The sequence below is a fragment of the Mytilus californianus genome, unplaced genomic scaffold, assembly GCF_021869535.1.
Source record: "Mytilus californianus isolate M0D057914Y unplaced genomic scaffold, xbMytCali1.0.p SCAF_18, whole genome shotgun sequence".
In the NCBI taxonomy this organism is placed as follows: Eukaryota; Metazoa; Mollusca; class Bivalvia; order Mytilida; family Mytilidae; genus Mytilus; species Mytilus californianus.
In genome coordinates, this window is record NW_026262666.1 from 4,555,558 (window position 1) to 4,576,827 (window position 21,270).

The 21,270-nt window shown below is 30.7% G+C and overlaps 1 protein-coding gene across 1 annotated transcript in view; it reads right to left on the reverse strand.

The window, feature by feature from the left end:
* Nucleotides 1–5,852: 5,852 nt before the first annotated feature.
* LOC127726784 (cell death abnormality protein 1-like) overlaps nucleotides 5,853–21,270 on the reverse strand; it is a 102,984-nt gene continuing 87,566 nt past the window's right edge. Inside the window, exons 6-7 of the mRNA XM_052234239.1 lie at nucleotides 9,845–9,976; nucleotides 5,853–6,034 (exon numbers count right to left, since the gene is read on the reverse strand). Coding sequence (XP_052090199.1) covers nucleotides 5,853–6,034; nucleotides 9,845–9,976 — 314 coding nt within the window. The remainder of the gene's footprint in view (nucleotides 6,035–9,844; nucleotides 9,977–21,270) is intronic.

Below are 21,270 nucleotides of genomic sequence, written 5' to 3' on the forward strand. Positions count from 1 at the left end.
TGCATTATTTATCACACGTTCAGTATTACTGGTGTTAAAAGGAGTTGTAATTAATTCACTAACTGTACCAGTGTACAGAGCAACAGTTCCTGTAAAACCCCATTTAACTGTTATATATCCATTGGTTACTAAAAGGTTACTGTCAGCCTTGATTGGCCCTGGAGCTGCAGGTTCTGAAAGACAATTTAGGAAAATAATTTGGTCATAAAAAGTGCAACCCAGTTGAAACAATTTCTATGTATTTGCATATCGTTTTTGACATGCATTTTTTGTTTTGCTTTGTTAGAAGCAACTTACAAATGTGAAAATTTAAGCATATATTTCCCTGCATATTCAAAGATATCACTACTATTTTTTAACTTTCATACGTAAGGAGTTTTTTTTTATTTAAATTGTTTTACATTTGTCATATCAGAGCCTGTTATAGCTGACTATGCGGTATGGGTTGTGCTCATTGTTGAAGGTTGTACAGCGACTTATAATTGTAAACTTCTATGTCATTTGGTCTCTTGAGGAGAGTTGTCTTATTGGCACTTGTACCACATCTTCTTTTTTTTTATATATACACATGCAAGTATTTGAACTTTTTCCACCCTAAAGTTTGAATAAAATGAAATATCTAATCAGTCTTCTGTATTGATCAACACATCACAATAATGTGCATATTTGATAAGGATTATTAGAATTTCAGTTTTTATAAAAATTAAATCAGGTATTAAATTAAACAGCAATCAGTGACACCTTCATCAATGCTAATTAACGAGTACCAAACATTTTTTCTCACATGTTTTTCACATACAATGCATATCCATGTCATATAAATTCCTAAAAACGGTGTGTAATGTGCATACATTTTTCAAATGGGGTGTAAATGATCGTTGGACGATGAACGAAAAAATAAAAAATATACAGACTATCTATCGATTTTCACAAAACACAGTGAATAATAAGCTTCAGGCAGAAAAGCAAATGAAAAAACATGTTGCACCAATATATAACAGTTTTCCACATCCCTTCTATTGTAAAGGAGGGGATATTGATTTCGTTCTTTTATCCAGCTATAACCTCGCATTTGATACCCAAATGGATCAGAACAAAAATTGTATACAACCTATGAAACAAGAAAATTCATTATTGTTAGTGATTGTCTTCTGTTACTTTTTACTTTGCATCTTTCCTGTTTGCGTGGAAAGGTCCATTTCAATATGAGGATGAGACAGTTCATCCAAAAATGATTCAACATAAAATCTTGCGGAATTATGACAAAAAACGGAAAACGAACTGATTGTAAATGGCTGTTAACTTTGGTTTTAGTTCCGTAAAATTATTTGCATAAACAACATTTCCAAACCTGTTAGATTGTCTATTTTAAGAACACAAATACAACAGATTATTTTGAGATTTTTATTCAACGCAAAGGACGATTAGTTATCATTTCTGTTTATGTTTAAATATGATATAGTAATGCACATAATTTGAGGAAAATGCTACTGCGCAAATATTTCAATTAACATTTCAGGTGGTCCATAAACCAACAACTTAAAAACTTTTTCTTACTTGCATTTAATCCTTATGTTCAATTTCTAGCAATGACAGACATGTTAGGGGTATGATCGTCGAACACATATTTTATAGTTCATACTCTGAGGATCATTGTTGACAAGTTTGGTTTCAATTAGCTTATATTAAGTAGGAGGACAACTTTTAACAAGTTCAGAGACACCAACCTACAATGGATGCTAAGTGACAGCAATAGTTTGTACTGGCTCTTTGGGTCAGATGAGATAAAAATGAGAAAAAAATTACCAGATCTCACTTAACATATACCTGTTCCCCAATTTGTATACCTATGACAAAGTTCATAATGGAAAAATACATTCTGCAGATAACAATGGACAGTGTACATTTTATTTTGGATCACATTTTATGGTTATTATCCCCGAAATAAAAGAAAATATTTCAGCATAAACAGAGGTGCTTTTATAGTGTACATTTTAGCAATACTAACTTGTTGCATAACTGATTTCAACATAATTTGTCTGTTCATTTGGTCTACTGTTTGTATCCACAGAGATAATTTTAATTATGTACAAGCTACCAGGAGTCAATCCTGTAATATTAGCTGTTGATTCCTTGTTGAGAGACATTACAGTTCCTGAGCCTACTTGATATCGGAATTCTTCTATTGCACCTGTTGCTGCTGGGGCTGTCCACTCTATTTTTAAAAAGGTTTCTGATCTTGTAATTAGAGCTGGATTCAAAACTTTTAGCTCGATTACTGTAATGTTTAAGAAAATGTACAAAAGAGTACTATATAATGACACATTTTTGTCATATCTTACAATACTGTTTCAGAAATTGTATTAATAAACCCTTTCAACAAACTAATCGAAGTTCATTTTCTGGGAGTTGTTTAAAAGTTCTGGTTATTTAATTTGGCACTCAAGATATAAAAGCCACCTTTTCATCTCTTTAATTTGAAAATCTAAAAGTATCATAAATCCATCAAATAATATGCTAAAATTGTTCAGGTTACTTTCATCCTTTGATTCAATCAAATATCAGTAATTACATATATTAATTGTGCATAACATATCTGGTTTAAGAGCGTCAATTTGAATTTGTATATTATGGAAAATATTTTTTTTTCAATTTTTCTTTGAATCATTGATCTCACCACCATAACCCAAATGACGTAGAAGTTAACAACTATAGGTCACCGTACTTGACTTAGGGTCTTTATAAGTTTACCCTACTTCTGTCTTTTTGTCAACACATTTTACAGAGAAATATTGTTGACAATATTCAGGTTATCAGTGGTAAAATTCAATAATAATTCATTCAACCCATAGATTTGTTGGAAATATTCACAAGGCCTGGGCTGTTATATTTTCAAATTTTATACCGAGCGTTAGTGATATAACGCCCCTAGTACATGTGCAAATGACAACAATTCTATGACTTGCATGAATTATGTCAATTCTAAAAGGACAAATAATGTAATTTAAAGAACTGAAGATAAGATGAATGTGTTTGTGTCTATAGGTAATTTTCACCCTTTTATTCAAAGCTAAAAATGTCCAATAAATCTATGGCTTCCATCAATTATTTTCAAATAGCCTCTAGACAAAATGTGGTTACTCCTTATACTTCCCAACCCAAACATTTTGTTTTCATTAGCTGCTTTTTTTCTCGGTTAATCCACAATTGACATGTTGTAACTAAGGAGTTAGCCAGCATCTTAACTTGCTGAAATCCATAAATGTTCAAACAAGAGGCTGTCAGAGTGACAGCAAACCGGATTTTCCTGCAGAGGTCGAACCATGAACAGTTGAGCAAGTATGGACCCTACATTTAAGCTTAAAACTGCTCTGAATTTGGATTGTGGTTGAATATTTGACACAGCATAGGATTGTGACACAAAATGAATGTGGTCAAGGAACTGAAATATTTGAAATTGGACATTTCCCTGTTATGGTCCAATATCCAAAATCTAAGTACATTGTCAGAATCAGCATATCAAAGAACTCCAAAAATTCAATTTTTGATGAAATCAAACAGAGGATTAATTTATGACCCTTTAGAGCACAATGTGGACCAATTTGATAAAGGAGCTCACAATCCAAAATCTCTCAATACATGGTAAGATTCAGCATTTCAAGGAACCACATAAATTCATTTTTTTGTGAATCAAACAAAGTTTAATTTTTGGACCCTGATTTGGACCAACTTGAAAACTGGGCCCAAAAATCTAATATTTAAATACAGGTTTAGATTCAGCATTTGAAAGAACCCTATATATATTTAATTTAAGTTGAAATGAAACACAATTCAATTTTATCCATATATTTTCTGTGCAAAGGGAAATAACTCAAACTGTATAAATAGATATGATTATAATCAATAAACCAGTGAAGTGATGACTAAGTTCTTTAAAATTAGATATGATGTAACACTCAAACATCGTTAAAATCAGCATATCAAAGAACCCAAGAATTCAATGGTTGATTAAACAAAAGTTTAATTTAGGACCCTTTGTACCTCGATGTGGTATTATCTAACTTATAATGAAAATAAATACAGGTTTAGATTCAATATTTCAAAGAACCCTATATATATTCAATTTATGTTGAAATCAAACACAGTTTAATTTTGGACCCCGATTTGGACCAACTTTAAAACTGGGCCCAAAATCAGAAATCTAAATATATGTTTATTAATAGACAATATGAGCTAAGTTTTGAAAGGAGTTCACCTTATCAAAAAAATGTATATCTAATTCAGAAAATTAGTTTTTACAGAATAACAAACAATTTGCCATTTACCAAAGAAAAGAAAAAAAAATCAAAAAATTTATTTTTCATTAATACAATGTCTTTTAAAAATCTATAAAACTTATCTGTAATTTTCTTCAAAATGTCTAATAATGAACAGTAAATTTCTAACTATATTTACTTCTAAATAGCTTTTAATCATCAACGCTTAAAAAACAGAAAATTTTCAAATAATCTGTCACTCAAGATAAGACTTTAACCATATGTTTAGTAAACTGATAACAGGACATATAAACAGGTGAAAATTATCTATAAAGGCTTTGTGTAATCAAACTTTATGTATAACATTAACAATTTCTGTTCAAAGGAAAAAACTCAATCACAAAAAATACCACTTATGGATATTAAAAAGGGCGATAACTCACAAACGAGAAAAGCTAAAATCGTGAAAATTGAACCTGACCTTTATTTAGTCGCAGGAAACAACATATCTAAATTTGAAAATAAATGTGTCAAAGGGTTTTCATGTTATTGAAGAGACACTGGTTGACAGCCGCCAGTCCGCCCGCCCACCCGCCGTAAATCCCCAAATCAATAATCGATTTTTACTTCGAAAATCCGGTTAAAAATGCAATACAATAGAAAATAAAACAAAACCTACTTGCAAACTCCATTTTGATGTGATTTTATCCAAAAATGGAGCATACATGTAATGGAATAAACTCCAGCTTGAGTTTTTTTTTCTTTTGTGTGATGTCATATTTTGACATGTACCTGTAGTTAATGAGCCAAGATCATTCGTGGAATTTTATTTTAATTTCATTTTATACATTTTTTCATGCTCTAACATTGTCTTATGCATTAATTAATTCTTGCTTTTATCCATTAGAATAGAAACAAAGGGTCTGTAGTTTTAATTTCAATTTCAATTTTAACAAAGCGAAATCAACATTATAATCATTATCAAGTGCGTAAGAGACAAAGGCTCCGTTTTGCTTTCGGACACAAAATTACATACTGCTGATTTTTTATTGTAACATCTTTGAAAGCGTAGAAATTACCTATTTGAGTGTAGAGCACAATTTGAGTGCCAAAAATTGTAGAGGTAAACAGGTCTGGATCTGGGGGAATTCTTCCCAATTTTGAAAGACTAGTTAAAATTTGGAAAGGCAAGTGAATTTAAAAAAGTATTAGCTTACTTGGCCAGTTAAAATAATTTTGTTCTATCCCTGTTAACTTGCTCTTCCTTAGGTTATTATTTCATGAAAACACTTAAAGATTTACTTGAAAAGGTTCCAGTTATCATCTGAAAAGATCTTTTGCACAAATTAAGAGAAATTTAAGTTACTTTGACATTGACCTTCCTTGTATTGACCTCAATTTTTCTATCTTCACAAGAAACCATTCACATAATTTTATAAGGCTTGCATAATTTTACTTTTTTCACAATTTTGTGCAATGTCAGGGCAAAATAATGGCTCTTATCATACCTCTTCCTTTGTTTTAAATTCCAAGCCAGTTTCTTAAATTATCAAGTATTTAGTGTACCTTACATCTACTCGGTAAGAATGCTTTTAATCATTTTATATTATTATTTCCCCTATACTTACACTGTTTGCAAATTCCTCCAAGATTATTGTTGTTGTTATCATAGAACATTTTTTTACAATAACATACAGAATTTTCTGACAATAATCCACATTCAGAGTTAATATCATTACATTGTACACTGTCAGTACATGCTTCTCCCAAATTCTTTTCTATAAAAAAAAACCAGTCTATAACATTTCATATAAACATAACTATTAAAACTTATACAATATGAATAATATTGATACGTAACATTTAGTAAACAGTAATATACTTTATCTTACCTCATTTCTAGGAATATGATTGGTTAAAAGCAACCGCGTGAAGACCATGTATATTTCATATGGGGTTAGTAGGCATGGTTTATTTCAATACACGGTTAGTAGTGGTGTTACGTCCCTTTGTAAAAACAACACAGTGTTGAGAAAAAATCTGAAAGGTTTCAACAGACGAAAAAATTGATGATGAACGATTAAAATAAATTCATAAAACACATTTAAAGCTTACAAGTTGTTATTGTTGGCATTTGTTTTTGTATAGACCAATGTAATTAGGTTCTTTATATTGAAAACTTGGTAACTTTGATAGGCCACTAGTCTAAATACTACATGTTAAGATAGTTGGTAAGATCAATTTGTTACACAGTGTGCTAGTGACCTAATAAGATATATCGCTCTCACCCCATATGGAATTTACTGACCCCATATATATTGTATTAGGTCACTAGCACACTACATAACTAATAATCTGTCATTATATGTAATTTTTAGCTTTAGCTTTAAGGTCTTAATATGAGTCAACAGATGATAAATGGGAGTATTTAACATGCATAATGCATAATGATCCATTTATCACATATTTTACCCTAAAAAATTGGAAAGAGAAAATAGAACAAAATACACTACCGCTCAACTTAATTATGTCATTTCCATCCGCCCACAGTGAGAGTTTGCCATAAGGGGGCAAAACGTCTATATGGTCCCCATTCTTTGAAGTTAATTGTCAAACGTTCAAACCGTTGAATACTAGTCAGAGGTCTAAAGTGTTTCACTCCTCCAAAATTACACTACATAATTCATGTAAAAACTAATGATTTGTTGTCAAAAAATTATTTGAGGTTCAGTTAAAACCAGAAGCTCTTAAGATCCGGTGTCGCTCACCTAGGTCTATGTGCATCTTCAACAATTGATTCTCTCCAATATTGTGGATATAATAGAATTCATGACAAAATTTTCTTATTTGTTGATCATGTATTGCTGATCATTTTTTGTTTACAGTTTCTCTCCATAGTTTTAAGTTTTTGTCTAAAACACAAAAAGAGAAAAAATGTAATCTAAGGACAGTCACTCCTATAAATAGTCTACTAACAATTTCTGCAAAATTTTATTTTATTTGTAGATCTAGTCTTGCTGATCAGTTTTGCTAACTATCTTTTATAATTTTCAAGATAACAGGCACAAACCTATAATATTGGTAAACATCGTAATTAAAGAGAAAGAACTTTAATGAGGAGTCGACTGACGATTTTTGCTATATAGCCTTATTTGTAGATCTTGTCTTGCTTATCATTTTTGCCATTTGAAGTGGCTATCTATCTATACTAGCTTTCAAGATAATAAGCAGACCACTAAAATTGGTAAAAATTGTCATTAAAGAGCAATAACTCCAATAGGGAGTGACCTCATGATTTAGGCCATTAGACTTATTTGTAGATTGTGTCTTGCTGATCACTTTTACTTATTTAGATTATTCAAATTTATATCTATTTATAATAGTTTTCAAGATAAAAGGCAGACCACTTTAATGGGTAAACATCGTCACTTAAGAGCAAAAACTCCAATCAGGTGTCAACGGATGATTTCTACTAGATTGACTTATTTTTAGATCCAGTCTTGCTGTTCATGTTTGCTATTTACAGTGGCTATATATCTTTAATACTTTTCAGGATAATAGGCAGACCACAGAAAGATGGGTTAAAATCATTATCAAAGAGTAATAACTCCAATAAGGAATGAAATCACGATTCCAGCCAGAAGTCTTATTTGTAGGTCTTGTCTTACTTTTCACTTTTGCTCATTTAAGTTTATATCTATCTATTCTAGTTTTTCAAATATTAAAAATGCAAAAAATTAGTAACAATTGTCATGAAAGGGTTACAATTCTAAGGGTTTGTCAGACAATTTTAATCACGTTATTTGTAATTCTTGTCTTGCTAATCAATTTTGTTTATCTAAGTTTCTATCTATCTAGATATCAGGCAAAAACGCAAAAAAAATGTTAAAATCCTCATTAAAAGGCAATATATCCAATAAGAGGTAAACTTATATGTAGATTTTGTTTATTTAAGCTTCTATCTATTTATCATAGTTTGACAGATATTGGGCAAAAATGGAAAAAAAATGAACTTGTCATTTAAGGGCAATAACTCATTTAAGAAGTTGTCTGATAGTCAAAATGTAAATGAACAATAGGTAGATCTAAACATTTTGAACATGTCTGCCGCTTTCAGATTTTTATATGTATATCGGTTTTCAAGATAACAATGGAAATCAATGGACGTCAAGTGTTGCGAAAAGTTCACTTGGACCTCTGGGCCAAATGAGCTAAAAACAATTTCCTGCTTAAGTCATAAATGTGTTCAGTTTTTCTATGGTTATTATGAAATATTATTATGAAATGTCATTACTGAGAAATCATGATTGAAATATAAATATTGAATTTTGATTCCTTTACTAGATACTCATATATATTTTTCAATCAGAAATTCAGATTTGCCTTTATTCAAATAGTGATTTTTTTAAAGTATAATTTAAACAAATGTTTCATAATTACTGCAGCTATTTCTGGTTCAAATGGTAAATATTTAGAAATAACTTCTGGACAATTTTTCTTAAATGTGTTTTTATATGAAATATATTGAGGAATTTTCACATTGTGCAACACCTTTGATCTCTAACTGTATATAATACACATTCAATATAAATTCACTAATTAAGTTAAGTCAAACTTTCAGCATCTACATGTCAGATTTACTTTCATTTCGTTTCACTCACTTGCTCAAGCAAGCATATATTACTATATCTAAATGTTCATATTCAATAACTTATTATCAAATAAATAGATTGATGTTGTTACCATTTTTATGTTTCCTGATGGATGACTCCTGTAACTTACCTACTAAATAACAACAAAAGCATGCACTTACCGAGAATTTAATTCAGGCCAGTGAATGGTCGCAAGCAATTTTAAAAAATGTTGTAGTAACACGCAGACCGTTCATTATTATAGTATGATAATAATTGCCTTCAATATTAATAAATATATGAATATGAAAATGATATACATGTATTTGTGAAAACATCAAGAAAACATAAAACATGACTAAAAAAGCAAACATCAAATGATAACACTAGTTTAAGGCTTTTGTTATCACCCATTTGTTTGTTAATATGGAGGTAACAATTGACTTCTGTTTTTTTTTCTTTCAGAAATTAGATAACATGACATTTAGAAATCAGAAATCTTTAGTAACAAAATATTAACTGAAATGCACTAAGCATCATTTGGTTAAGTTTATTCGCCTCAGTGAGACAGAAAAGGCTCATCAGTCTTCGATATGTACAATCTTAAACATTACTGTTGAAGTTTGAAAAAGATCATGAGAAAATCATTCAATATTATATCAAGAATAACAGTCTTTTCTTTATTTGAATAAAATATGTCTACAAGTATCCTTGTTTTTAAAAATGTAGCTTTTGAATCACCCCATGTCAATAAAAACATAAAACTATAACATTTTAAGTTTTTGCATACTTTTCAAAAATATTCTCATCATTTATAAATAAGATTAAAAATATTTGGCGCTGTGAAACCATATTACAACAGCTAGCACATTCATTTAACATTTTTAACCCAGAATCTATGGTATGTAGCTATCCTTACAAAAAGAAAGTGTATTCAATAATTTTTTTTTATCTTACTCAGAGCACAGTTAGTACCATCATCATAATGTGTGGTTGGACATTGACATGTCTGTGTACCAGTACCAGCACATATAGAATCTGTAGCAGTACATTGTGCAACATTTGTACATGTATCTCCTAAAGCTCTCTCTGAAAATAATCAAAGGATAAATGTTTTATAGAATAATCTATAAGACAACATTATGTCGGTTTTCAATAGTAACACCATAAACAATGTACTGACACAATTTGTACCATCATGAACATGTGTGTTAGAACACTGACGTGTTTACCAGAAACAATCTACACATAATTGTCAGAATTACCATATATTGTACATGTACAAGATTTATACATATTTCTCCAAGTGCTATTTCTTAAAATGATTTTTCAATTTGAATACTTATACAACATCAGGACAAAATATCAATGTTTATAATATATATCCTGATTTCAAATGGTAATTAGAGTAGGGTAGGAAATAAAAAAATCTGCAAAGTTGAACTTGACTTTTGCACAGAACTTTGACTTTTTACCTCGCCAAAGATACACATATCAACAAACGTTTAAGTTAACTTTGTATACAGACATTCACTAATACGTCGGCAAATTTATATCTGTACATGGAAATGTCTACAGAACTTGTAGACAAACATGTTGCAGACCTGATATAGTGGACAAGAAATTCTTGCATTCATATTGTTTGAATGCTGAACATATTTTAAAGGATTTGCACTAAGAAAAATGATGTCATCAGTGTTTTGACAGCCGTTTCTTGGAAGGGAATAAAATATGAGGAGGAAGGGAGGTCTTTTACCCTTACATGAAAATCAAATAAGCTTACAGTAGAAATATAAACACTATAGGGACTAAAAAACAACCAAAAAACAAAAAAACAGTAAGACTGAGCAACATGACATGAGACATGTACAAGGAAGTCATAGGACATGAAATAGGAAGTCTGAGGACCTGTTCAAGGACATCTGGGCTATGTTTTAGGACGTCCAACGACATGTACGAGGAAGTCCTATGCCATGTAATAGGAAGTCCTAGAATATGTAATTGGAAGTCCTAGGACATGGAATATGAATTTCTTTCTATCTATTTTAGTTTTCAATATAAAAAGCAAAAGCGCAGAAAAATTGGTAAAAATCTTCATTTAACAGTATGGCCACTAAAAATTAATTGATAGATTTTAATCCCTGCCCACCCCTTTGAAATCGTCCCGCCCTGATTTAAATTTTGTTTTCAGATATTCGATACGGAATTTGGTCATTTAAATTACGGGAAACATGGTAATTACATTTCATACAAAACTTCCTATTGTAAAATTAACACGGTTTTCGTATTTTTTTTAAGTAAACTTAGTTATTAAATAATAAAATAGAATAATTTAATCGAAATATTCTGCTGCTCTATGATGGCCGCATTACATTGTGTGTAGGAAATATTGATTACTAGAAGGACCTGAATAATACGGGTCACGAGAAATTAACAATGTTAAAAAACACACGGTACATCACAAATTTCAGTGATTAGCATACCATGGTTTTTTTTTGTTTATGCAATGACTGTGTTATGAAATCTTCACCATAAACGCCCTTGAATGATATCTGAAGAACAAGAATTATAGCACACATTGGTATGAAAAACATGACTGGAGTAAATAAATTGACTCTAACACAAAGTACTGGGATGTTCTACACTGTTTTGGGACTGCTTCAATCAAAACAAACGTTTCTACGTTCATGATGGCATTCAACTCAATTCTAGGGGAACTTCAAGATACATCAAAACAATAGATAACATAATAGAAATAATAAGTTCTCATGATGACTGTGCAAACTGTGGTGAACTTAACCATAAAACATCCTTCTGTAGATTTAGTATGAAAATTAAATGCTTCAAGTGTAATAGGTATGGCCACAAACTAAAATTTTGTATGGCTTGACAAAATGGCAAAGAAGAGAATGCCAATTCTACATCTGTTTCAAACAAATTTGATGTACTGACAATATTTATGTTCTGAATGCAATTTATTTTCATGCATGTGTAAATTATTTTCTTTGTCATCACAAGGGCTTTTGATTTCTGAGATAAAGAAAAACTAAGATTAATAGAAAAGCAATTAAAGATAAAATGCTTTGCTGAGCGCAGCCTGAAACGACCGCAGATGTCGAACCCTGAACAGTTGGGGCAAGTTTGGACACAATATTCATGCTTGATACTGTCTGAATTTGGATTGTGATAACATTTTTGACATAATATAGGTTTCTGACACAAAACAAGCATTCTGTGAGTATTGCCTGGCAATACATAGTTCCCTACCGGTTAAAAATTCATTCTACTGAAACACAATGCATATTTGATCTTTAACTTGTCATGGTGTAAACTAGATGACAAGTATCAAGTCAATATCTTCAAGCATGACAAAAAAAGTGAGGAAAATTGATTATTTGAGTGAAATTTCTAAGTCCAAGGACCATAACTCTGCACAAAATCATTAGACCGGACCAAAATTGATCTGTAACTTGTCATGATAAAACTATATACCAATCATCAAATCAATATCTTCAAGCCTGACAAAAAAAGTGCAGAAAACTGATTATTTGAGTGAATTTTCTAAGTTCAAAGACCATAACTCTGCACAAAATCCTCAGACCGGAACAAAATTTGAACTTGATCTATAACTTGTAATGATAAAACTATACACCAAATATCAAATCAATATCTTCAAGCACGAAGAAAAAAGTGTGGAAAACTGATTTGCCGGACTGACGGATGGACAGATAGACATCTGTGCAAAACTAAAGTCCCCTTCGACTTCGTCGGTAGGGGACAAATAAATGTGGTCAAAGATCTTAAAATTTGAAATGGGACATTCAATTTACCTAGAATGGTCTGATATCCAAAATCTTACAATATGGTTAGATTCAGCAAATAAAAAAACACCAATAATTTAATTTTTGAAATTAAACAAAGTTTAATTTTGGACCCTTCAAACCTTAATATGAACTAATTTGAAAACAGAGCCCAAAATAAAAATCTAAATGCACAATAAGATTCAGCAAATCATACAGCCGCAATAATTAAGTTTTTGATGAAATCAAACAAAGTTTAATTTTGGACCCTTTTGACCTCAATGTAGACCAATTTAAAAATGTTTATTTTTCTGAAACAATTCACTTTTTAAGAAAAAAAACAGCATTGAAATTGGGGTTATTGAAACAATGTGGTTTGAAATTAAACCAGATTATAAACAAGAGGCTGTCGAGTGACAGTAAACCGAATTTTCCTGCAGAGGTCGACCCTTAACAGTTGAGCAAGTATGGACACAACATTTAAGCTTAAAACAGCTCTGAATTTGGATTGTGATTGAATATTTGTAATAGATTATTATCTAATTAATAATGAAAATGATATTTGCAAATCTGAACCCCAAACAGGATCATGTAAAATTAAACATTAACACACACAACAAAAATAAAATACCACATACCAACTGTGACATCTACCTTCATAACACACATAACTTAAAAAAAATAGTTATAAAGAAATTTTGATGTTATCATTACTGGAATAAGTTTGAGTTATTTCCTTTGAACAGAAACATGGTTTAACATAGTACTCTAACATTAGATATGATTTCACTAAAATAGTTCTCTAAAATTAGATTTGATGTAACACAATGTATATCTATTTTCAAATTATAATCAAAGATAATTAACAGTTCCAAATATTTTTTCTTTCATTTGTCACAAACTAATATAGATCTGCAACTTATCTATCATTTTTATCTACACAATGTAATGTAATGAAATATATCCTTTAATAAAAATAGATTATTTTCCAATTAAAGGAGTTCACTTTATAATTTTTTTTTATATATATAGCATTCAGAAAATTAGTTTATACAGAATAACAAACAAACCTACCACAAAATTCTTCAAACAATTTACCAAAGAAAAAAAAATCCAAAATGTCATTTATCATTAATACAATGTCTTTTAAAAATCTTTTAAAAAATGAGTTATTTCCCTTTGTACAGAAATGGATTAATTCATCAAAAATTGAATTCTTGGGAAAGGGCTATAACTGAACAACGAGAAAAGCTTAAATCATGAAAATTGAACTTGACCTTCATTTAGTCACAGGAAACAACATATCTAAATTTGCGTTTTCATGTAAATAAACGGACACTGTTTGGCAGCTGCCCGCCCGCCGTACATCCCCAAATCAATAATCGATTTTTACTTCGAAAATCCGGTTAAAAATCCATTTTATTGTGTTTTGTATATAGACCACAAAAGTCACTGATAGATTGGGTTGATGATTTTGAAAAGGAAGTAAGAGTGGCAATAACCATGAATTCAGATATATCAATAATGGGTGACTTTAAATTCAATTTTAAAGCACCAAACAAACCTCCTCAAAAATGGCTGAATGTTTTAGAATCATACAATCAATAATGCAAAAATGGTACAGGAATCACATGTGTGTAGATATGCAATTAGTGACCATTATGCTATCTGTTTAACAAGGAAAGAAACAAATGTAGACAAAAAGAAAACACAGTACAATTACATATAGAAAATTTCAAATATTTCAACCAAAATGAATTTTTATTAGACCTGCAAACTACACCTTTTTACAAAATTGAATTTGAAGAGAATCCCACTGACTGTCTACAATTGTTTTATGATATGTTGAACAAGGCTTTAGATAAACATGCCCCTGTTGTTAAAAAGAGAGTTAAAAGGGAAAGGCAGCCTGAATGGTATAACAGTGAAATCATTTACGCTAGGAATATAGGAGATTAGTATAATGCACTTGTTTTAGGGAGTGAGTATAGATTTTGTAGAAATAAAACTAAACAAATCATAGATAACTCAAAAATGAATTATTATAAAAATATGGGAAAGGACTCCAATGACTCTAAAACTTTATGGAAATGTCTTCACAGTCTGAACCCAAAGATTAAAAATACACCATATGAGTAAGCCACAGAAGATAACAATACAACTAAAAGTAAAAAATCAATAGCAGATACTTTTAATAACTGTTTTCACTTCCTGTGCTGAAAAACTAAGAGAGCAAGGAAGTTATACACCTGTAGACATAGCAGATTTCAGTAATCTTGGTAAATTTATTAAAAATAAATTAAGATAAACATGAAAAATTTTCTATACCACCAGTGATCATGAATAAGCTATTTAATGAGTTATCAAAACTTGATAAAAACAAATCATTTGGTATGGATAACATTGGACCAAAAATCCTAAGATTAAGCGCCCCTTTTATTGCATCACCTCGCACATATATATTTAACAGAATAATAGATACTGGTATATATCCTTCTTTACTGAAGAATGCCAAGGTAACAACAGTCGACAAGGATTGTCACAAGCTTTTAGCAACCAAGTACAGACCTATATCTGTTCTTCAAACTTTATCAAAATTAATAGAAAGGTATGTTTCTAATAACATGTACAAATACTTATCTAAACTTAAACTTTTACATTCTACACAATCTGGTTTCATGCCACAGCATTCTTGTCAAACTGCACTTATTAATATCATTGACAAATGGTTGCAAGAAATGAATGATGGTAATTTAAATCTAGCACTTTTATTAGATTTTAAAAAAGCTTTTGCTTTGGTAGATTATAACATTCTTTGTTTAAAGCTTGAAATTTATTGATTTAGTGAGGCTACTGTTAATTTTTTCAAGTCATACCTGAATAACAGAACACAGTAGGTAAACATTTGTAATGTTTATTCTGATCAACAACATGTAAAATTTGGTGTCCCCCAAGGTTTTATACTTGGTCCTCTATTGTTTGTGTTATTTATAAACAACCTTGATCTATGCACTGAAAATTGTAAAACAGACCTATATGCTGATGACACCACTCTTCATAAATCAGGGAAAAACATAGAAAATATACCTGATGATGTTCAAGATTTATACAGAGTTGGAGAGTGGTGCAAAATGAATAACATGTTCATCAATGCAAATAAAACAAAATGTTTGGTTACTGGAACAAAGCAGATACTATCAATTCAGACTAATCAACCAAACTTAAAGGGGCATTAGCTACGAGATATAAAAAAAATTAAAGTATGATTTTTTTTGTTCAATCATTAATAGAAGTGAAATGGTGAAATAATAATTCGCTTTTAGCAGCAGGTTTGGTTCAATTTTGTCAAAATAAGCTAAGAAACATTGCTGATGAATTATTCACTTGCAAGTAAATAATTCGATCTCATTGAATCCGTATTCATGTGACCTGCAATTTAACCCCTTAGCTAGAGATGGGTTACGCATGAATTAGGTGTGTTCAGTTATTAAAAGGAAAAGAATGTTAACATTGAAAGTGAAACAAGGGTAAACCATTTGATTGACTGATTTGATTCACAAAAACTCATTCTTATCAAGGTAAACACGATGATTAACATTTATTTTTAACCTATAATATGGAATTAAACAGACCTAGAAAAATCTAATTGCACGAGTTTGCTATCTATTCATAACTATATTTATGTTTATATTGGGTTATATGACCGTCGGCAGTCTTTGGAAGTCACCTCGATGGTTAATTAGATGGCGTTCAGACTAAAATACACACGAAATGCTGATACATGTTCTTGAGCCCATGCATTGTAAATTATTTATTTTAGGCATTTTATAATTTGGATATACGTTTTAGTATATTATAAATCAAATATGAGAATTTGAGTCAAATCGGTGAACATGAATTTGACAGCTAATGCACATTTAATAATAAATTCAAAAATATTACAAAATTCTTCATGTGAAAAATTATTAGGTGTTAAAATTGACAGCACATTTAGCTGGAGAAATCAAATTGACTAAGTGTGTGCTAATATATCATCCAGAATATACCTTCTTTCTAAAATAAAGAAATTTTTAGATATAAGTGCTAGGAAAACATATTATAATGGATATATTCTGCCTCTAATTGACTACTGCTGTATTTTTTGGGGAGAATGTAAAAATGAAGGGATAACAAGAATATTAAATGTCCAAAAAAGGGCAGCAAGATTAATTTTAGATACAGATCCTTTATCCCCCTCAGTCCTCTTATTTAAAGAACTTGGGTGGATGACAGTTGAAAACAGAATAAAATACCACAAATATGTACTTCTATATAAATGTGTGCGTATGGAAGCACCAAAGTAACTAGTTCAAAAGTTTAAACTGAAATCAGATAATAATCCTTAACCCTTGAGAGGTGTTACTCAAGGTATTCTGATAGTTCCTAAGCCAAAAGCTGAGCTGTTTAAGAAATCTTTTGTTTATTCTGGATCAGTATTATGGAACGGACTAACACAAAATGCGTAAAGCCCAAAACACTTTTACTTTAAAACAAAGTATCAAGAAGTACTTGACACAGTCCTAATAAGATTCTGTTTTCTACAATGTATTATTTTGATTTGTATATTTTCTAGTTCACTTTGATTTGATTTGATTTTTTTTTAGTACATGTACCTCTGGAACAGTTTTATGTCTTATCATGTTTATAACAATACATTGAACTACCTGACTGTAAATTAACTATGTGTAAATATCTGTTTTTCATTGTATTGTAATTTTGTATGTGAGGAAAGATTAGTTTGTTGTAACTAACTGTGTTAACCCTCTTTAAAGAAAGAATTTATCATTATATATTATTATTATTATTGTGTATATTGAGAACAAAACATCCACCAATGTTACATTAGATTTAGTCCAAAACTGTTCTTTTTTGTTGACAAAAGTCAAACACCCTGTGTTCCCAGCCATTCAATGAAGTAATTAAACAACTTCTATTGGTTCAGTTCATATTTTAAGATTTGATTAACTAACTATAGCTGCATCATGCATAAGATTCTTAAAAGCATCAACCCTTGTATTTTCAACATAGTTTTAGCTTTCATTTATATTCACCATCTGTACTCAATAGTCATGTTTTTTCTTATCAAAGTGTGCCTTGATTTTTGCTCTTTTATTTTTAATTTTTATAAATCATTCATGGGGGGTATCAATATCAAATGACAATCTGGTGTGGGTGGTAATCACTGTACAGGGCCCATGGTGATCCTGAAGCACTACTTCGTTTTATAGGCATTAGCTCAGAAAAGAACAGAAAATCGAAGAAGATACAATGCAGAACAGTGGTTGCCAATCAAAGATATCATTATGAATTGGAAAATAATTTGATTGATTAATTGATTGTTGTTTGCTGAATGTTAAAAGTTTCATGCCTGTTCAGGCTGAAAACAAATCAACAAGAAATACAATAGGTACATAATAAGATCATGTTATAGGGGTAGATATGTATACTAAGTTGACGGAACTTTTTCACTGGCTATGTAAAATGAAGTTATACTGCATAGGGACAGAAATTTAGGCATGCAATATCTCTCTCTCGGAATTCATTATGTATAAGCAATTCTTATCCCCCAAACATATGAAGAACACATTACGAAAGGGTTTCAGAAGAAATAAAAATAAACAAGAGGCTATCAGAGAGACAGCAAACCGGATTTTCCTGCAGAGGTCGAACCCTGAACAGTTGACCAAGTATGGACACAACATTTAAACTTAAAACTGCTCTGAATTTGGATTGTGATTGCATATTTGATACAGCATAGGTTTGTGACACAAAATAAATGTGGTCAAAGAACTGAAAAATTTGAAATTGGACATTTACCTATTATGGTCCAATATCCAAAATCTATGTACATTGCTAGAATCAGCATATCAAGGAACCCCAAGAATTCAATTTTTGATGAAATACTTCTTAGTTAAACCATTTCTGTTCAAAGGGAAATAACTTTATTTCCATGAACCATTAATGTAAAATCTAAAATTAGATATGATTTAACTATAGTTCTCTAAAATTAGAGATAATGTAATTAGATATGATGTTATATTTATTTTCAAATTATGATCTAATATAATTAATAGTTTTCAAATAAATCTGTCACTACAATTATAATTGGGTGATTGACAATTACCAGATGGTGTTTTATCCTGATAAAAGGTGAAAATCATTTGAAAACACTTAGTGTAACCAAACTTAATATATATGGTTAATAGTTCCCAATATTTGTTTCTTTCATTTGTAACAAACTAATAAAAATCTGCAACTTATCTACACAATGTAATGTAATGAAATATATCCTTTAATACAAATAGATTATTATCTAATGAATTTGCAAATCTGGAACAGGATCAAGTAAAAATTAAAATTAACACACACTCAGACAATTAGTTTATACAGAATAACAAACAAACATACCACAAAATTGTTCAAACAATTTACCAAAGAAAAGAGAAAAAAAAGCGTTTTCATGTAAATGAACGGACACTATTTGGCAGCCGCCCTACCGCCCGCCCGTCCGCCCGCCCGCCCGTCCGCCCGCCCGCCGTACATCGCCAAATCAATAACCGATTTTTACTTCGAAAATCCGGTTAAAAATCAAATCCTCCCACCAGCCCTATTTTGTCCCCAAAGTCGGAAAAAAACTTCTAATTAATTTTAGTTGGCCTAATTACTGCTATAAGAGTCCAACAACCATTTCAGCATTATCTACTTCTTTGTAGATATTGACTTGCTGATAATTTTTGCTATTTAGAGCTCTTTCAATCTACTATAGTTTCAACATAATAGGCAAAAACCAATAAAATTAGTAAAAATCAAAATTTTTGGGGCATAACTCCTATATGGAGTCAACTTACGATTTCGGCCTTGTTGACTTATGTCACTTGTCTTGCTAATCACTTTTGCTATTTGAAGTTTCTAAATATTATAATTTTCAAATTAAAAGGTGTAATTCCACCAAATCATCCGGTTACATACGAAAAAGGGTCGAAAAAAAATATTCCCTTGAATTGACAGTTGTACGAAATTAATCATACATTTCATTGCAGTACAAAAATTCTAAGTCATAAACATATACCGTAGGTGTTTCAAATCACCATTCCTTTTTTATTTGGTGTTTCTATAAAATATTTTGGAAACTTGAGGTTACATTGTTACTAAAGCTTGTAAACAGGAAAAAGAGGGGTGAAATCTGATTGGTTAGATTCCAGTGTTTGTTATTATCTTATATGCAATGAAATGTGATGTTAAATTTTTTCTGTAGTACTGGAGAGGATAAAACTTTACTCATGCCAAGTATTTCTTTATTTAAAACAAAGATAAATTCTGCACAATTTTTTGAAAAGTGCCAATTTAACAAAGACTAAAAGGGGGTAACAGGGGGAAAACAATGGTGGTATAACTCCTATTTAGGGAAACTGTACATGCACCTTTGACCTTGTATGTACTGTCATTTGTTAAAATGTCATGCTATTTCAGTGAATGTAGTAACTACAAATTATTCACTAAAAGAAAAGCTATTTATGTCCCTCTCTGGAACGCAGTGTAAACTTAAGTTTTACCTAAGGACTTATTGAAACCCCCATGGAGTCAGTAAACTTTTATATGGATAGTTCATTCAGCTTGAACACTTCAATTACTCATTTATTGTCACTTTTCTTGCAAAAATGTGTGATAGTTACCCCAAAATTTTTATTTATTGGCCTAAAAAGATGAAATTGTGTGGAAATGAGAGGTATAAATGGACCAAAAGGGACCTTATAATGAAGACAAAGAGGTCCATTAGTGGTATTTATCATCTAAGTCATCTTTCGTATTATATTAAACTGTTTGTATGCAGATGAGCTAAATATTTGATCATTTATTTGTCCACACTATATTCTATTATGATGCGGCGTGATGTGGATTTTTCGAAGAAATGTTGCTGAAATCGCTGTAGATGTTGTCTGACAGTATACTAGATTCCTCTCAAACTATTGAACTGATAATGACAAAACTTGACAGAAATACTTGAAATAACCAGTATTGCATATGACAAAAATCTTCTTTAAAAGACTAAATTGAAAATAAAAGAGTTGCAATGTCTCTCGCATTGCTCAGGGACAAAAATGGTAAAATTCATCATTTAAGGACAATACATCGTATAAGAAGTTGTGATGTAATCGAAAAAAGGTAGATCTCAACATTTTCTGCCCCTATAGATTTGTTCTATTTTTAGTCATGTCTGTCATGTAGGTTGGCAGGTGTGTCGTCAGACACAATTTTGTTAAACTTGATACACCAAAGGATGATCATAAGCAAGTTTGGTTCCAATTGACCCAGTAGTTTCAGGGGAGAAAATGTTTGTAAAAGTAAATGTGGTAGAGTGGATTTTCTGCCATTTCTACTGGTTGCATTGATTATACTATGCGTACTAATTTTAGATATCTCTTGCAGACGATTTATTGTATTATCTAGTAGTAGGTGATTTGTCTGCAATCTATATATATAGCTACTTGTGATTAGGTCTTATTTTATTGGTCATTGGTGGTCTTGTGATTAATTAGACAGAGG